Source organism: Plectropomus leopardus, unplaced genomic scaffold (genome assembly GCF_008729295.1).
Source record: "Plectropomus leopardus isolate mb unplaced genomic scaffold, YSFRI_Pleo_2.0 unplaced_scaffold23920, whole genome shotgun sequence".
Classification (NCBI taxonomy): Eukaryota; Metazoa; Chordata; class Actinopteri; order Perciformes; family Serranidae; genus Plectropomus; species Plectropomus leopardus.
In genome coordinates this window covers 1-2579 of record NW_024625959.1, presented here as the reverse complement: position 1 = coordinate 2579, position 2579 = coordinate 1, and the positions used below count along the sequence as shown (strand labels likewise).

The 2579-nt window shown below is 42.1% G+C and overlaps 1 protein-coding gene across 1 annotated transcript; it reads right to left on the bottom strand.

Moving 5' to 3' along the window:
- Nucleotides 1-66: 66 nt before the first annotated feature.
- Nucleotides 67-2492, bottom strand: LOC121966304 (rho-related GTP-binding protein RhoU-like; the record flags this gene model as incomplete). The annotated part of the gene is made up of 2 exons (XM_042516408.1): nt 1904-2492; nt 67-125 (listed from the first exon to the last, which is right to left on the bottom strand). Coding segments are annotated over exons 1-2 (339 nt in total), but the record flags the coding sequence as incomplete, so codon positions are not given.
- Between the last annotated feature and the right edge of the window lie 87 nt (nt 2493-2579).

Here is a 2579-nt window from a genome sequence, read left to right as displayed (position 1 = left end):
GTACATGAAGTGTGTGTGTGTGTGTGTGTGTGTGTGTGTGTGTGTGTTTGAGCTGAGATCACTGACCTGTCCGGCTGTGTCACAGAGTTGTAGTTTGACTGGCTGCCCGTCCACCGATACCACCGCTAAACAAACAAACACACACACACACACCATGAGACACTGGAAAAAAACAGTCACACAATCTGAAAACAACAGCCGGTAACTATTTAACTAGATTAAAGTTAATACAGTGAAGGAAAGATGAGTCACTGAAGTGACTGGCCAATCAACAGAATATTAATCAATTCTGTAACTTATTTAAATCATTAAAAATGACAAATATCAAAACAGTTCCTGTTTATGACTTCAAAGTGGTTACATAATGGACTACAAAGCTCACATGAAGTGAAATGTTAATTATATTTGACATTTTTACTGAGGGAAAGATAGATTAATTAATCAAATTTATTGATAGCTGGCCCATTCATAAATGGCATGCCTTTAGCAGCTGTTAAACACCCCGTCTCCTCGTAGTCTACATTTAATTGTGAAGCTATGATTTAGGATTATATTTCCATAGGGTGACATGTGTTCATACACACATAGGGGAGAATGGGGTTGGTAGACACATAGCTATTTTTTGTTTATTTAGGCTGACATCAAAATGTCTGCATTCATCACCTGTGCTAATCTGCTATGTTAAAACATCTGAGAGTCAGTTGAGAGTCTGTGATGAGTAACAGTAGCTGGCTGACATAATGTCAACACAAAGTTGAGTCAAATGTAAGCAGGACTGATAACCACACACTTGTCATATTAACATTTGTAACTATAGCTGTATTTCAAGAGGTTAAAACTCCTTTAAAGATGTAATTAACGTATATATTGTTAATGACTATTTTTGGAATTGGCAACGGCAGAAATGACTAGACATTCCAATGATTATGTTTAATGGTTCTTGTTTGAAACATATCTTCAAATTGTTTCCATGTGATGCTTAATTTTTTTGTTAACATTGTGCCAACCATCCCCATGTTGGGTCTGGTTGGCACCAATGCACAGCATGACTTTAAATCACTTAATTTTAGAAAACAATTTAATTCAAAGTTCCTAAAGCATCAAAACAACCTCAATAATAGATATACAGTGTAAACGTTAACACATTTCTGTCTTCGAAAAGCAAAGTAATTTAAGATTGTTTAGGGTCAATAAATGAACAATTATCAACAGTATATTAATAATAGGACTGTCCCTTGAAAGTCAAAGACTCGAATCATCAGTCAGAGACCCTCAGTGGACTGAGATTGCTTCAAGTTGAGCAGTCATTTTTGGCTTCTTCTGGGGATGTTTTGGTCAAAGATTTTGTTGCAGAGTGAATCCTCTTGACTTTTACAAAACTCTTTGCAGCTGCAGACATGCAGGCAGCAGCACAGAGGGAGAGAGCGACGCCACCGTAAGGTGAACAAGTGATGAATTTACAGCTCACAGCAAGTTAAAAAAAAACACAGTCTCTGGCTTGTTGATATCTAGAGTCGACAAACAATGTTGTATGGAGAACAAAATGAATCGTCAAATATTTGGATTGAACAGTCTAATCTGATTCAACTGGCATAATTCTGATTTTGATACAGCAGATATAAACTGCAAAAAAAAAAATAAAAAAAAATCATGGAGTAGAGGAGTTGGGTTGTGTTGTTGAGGTGTGTGTCTACAGATTAGGCTATAGATTTTAGTACATTAAAACATAAGTATCTGAGACCTTAAAATTTAATTAGCTGTTGATAAGCATACTGTAAATTAGCCTATGCCAGATATATATTTAAGAGCGTGACAAGTGTACCAACCGACCCCGGTCTCCCCTTTATAGTGAATTAATTACATTACTCACGGATGTATCAAGAGACCGACAGTAGTTCTTTACCTGAGAAGTTGTCAAACGCGGTGGGGACGTACTCGGTGGGATACCCGTTGGTGGTGTAGCTGACCACCAGGCTGGTTTTCCCCACAGCTCCGTCCCCCACCAGCACACACTTCACCCGCTTCTCCGCTGCTCCGGCTCCCGCTGACCCTGCCCCGGACCGCCGCGTCCTGCCGGAGCCCCTGACCCTCCTCGGTGGGACAGGCGGAGCAGGGGACACCGGTGCCGGCTTGTAGCCCCCGTCGCCCCGCAGAGGCATCTGGCACGGAGAGGAGGGTGACATGTAGCCTGAGGATACCCGGGCAGGAGGCTCAGTCCCGGTTCGGGCCAGTTTTCACATCGTCCATTCTTCCGTTACTATCTGCCGGGCTGCGGAGCCGTTTGTCAACTGACTTTTTTGTTGTCGCTGCTGTCCGCTTCCTTTTAGTTTCCATGGTTCAGTTACAAAAAGTTTGAGCTTCTGGTCACCGCACACAGCCCCAAAACTGGCCCTGTGTCGGTCCGAAGCCTCATGGTTGATTTAACTGTGAACTAAAGTCCGATTAAAGGAGCGGGGGTTCAACTGACGTTAGCCGTTTCTAACAGTCTGTGTCCGTCCAGTCCTCCAATGGACAGACCAGACCCGTCCCAAACTCCCCTTCATATGACATCACAGTGTGTGTGTGTGTGTGTGTGTGTG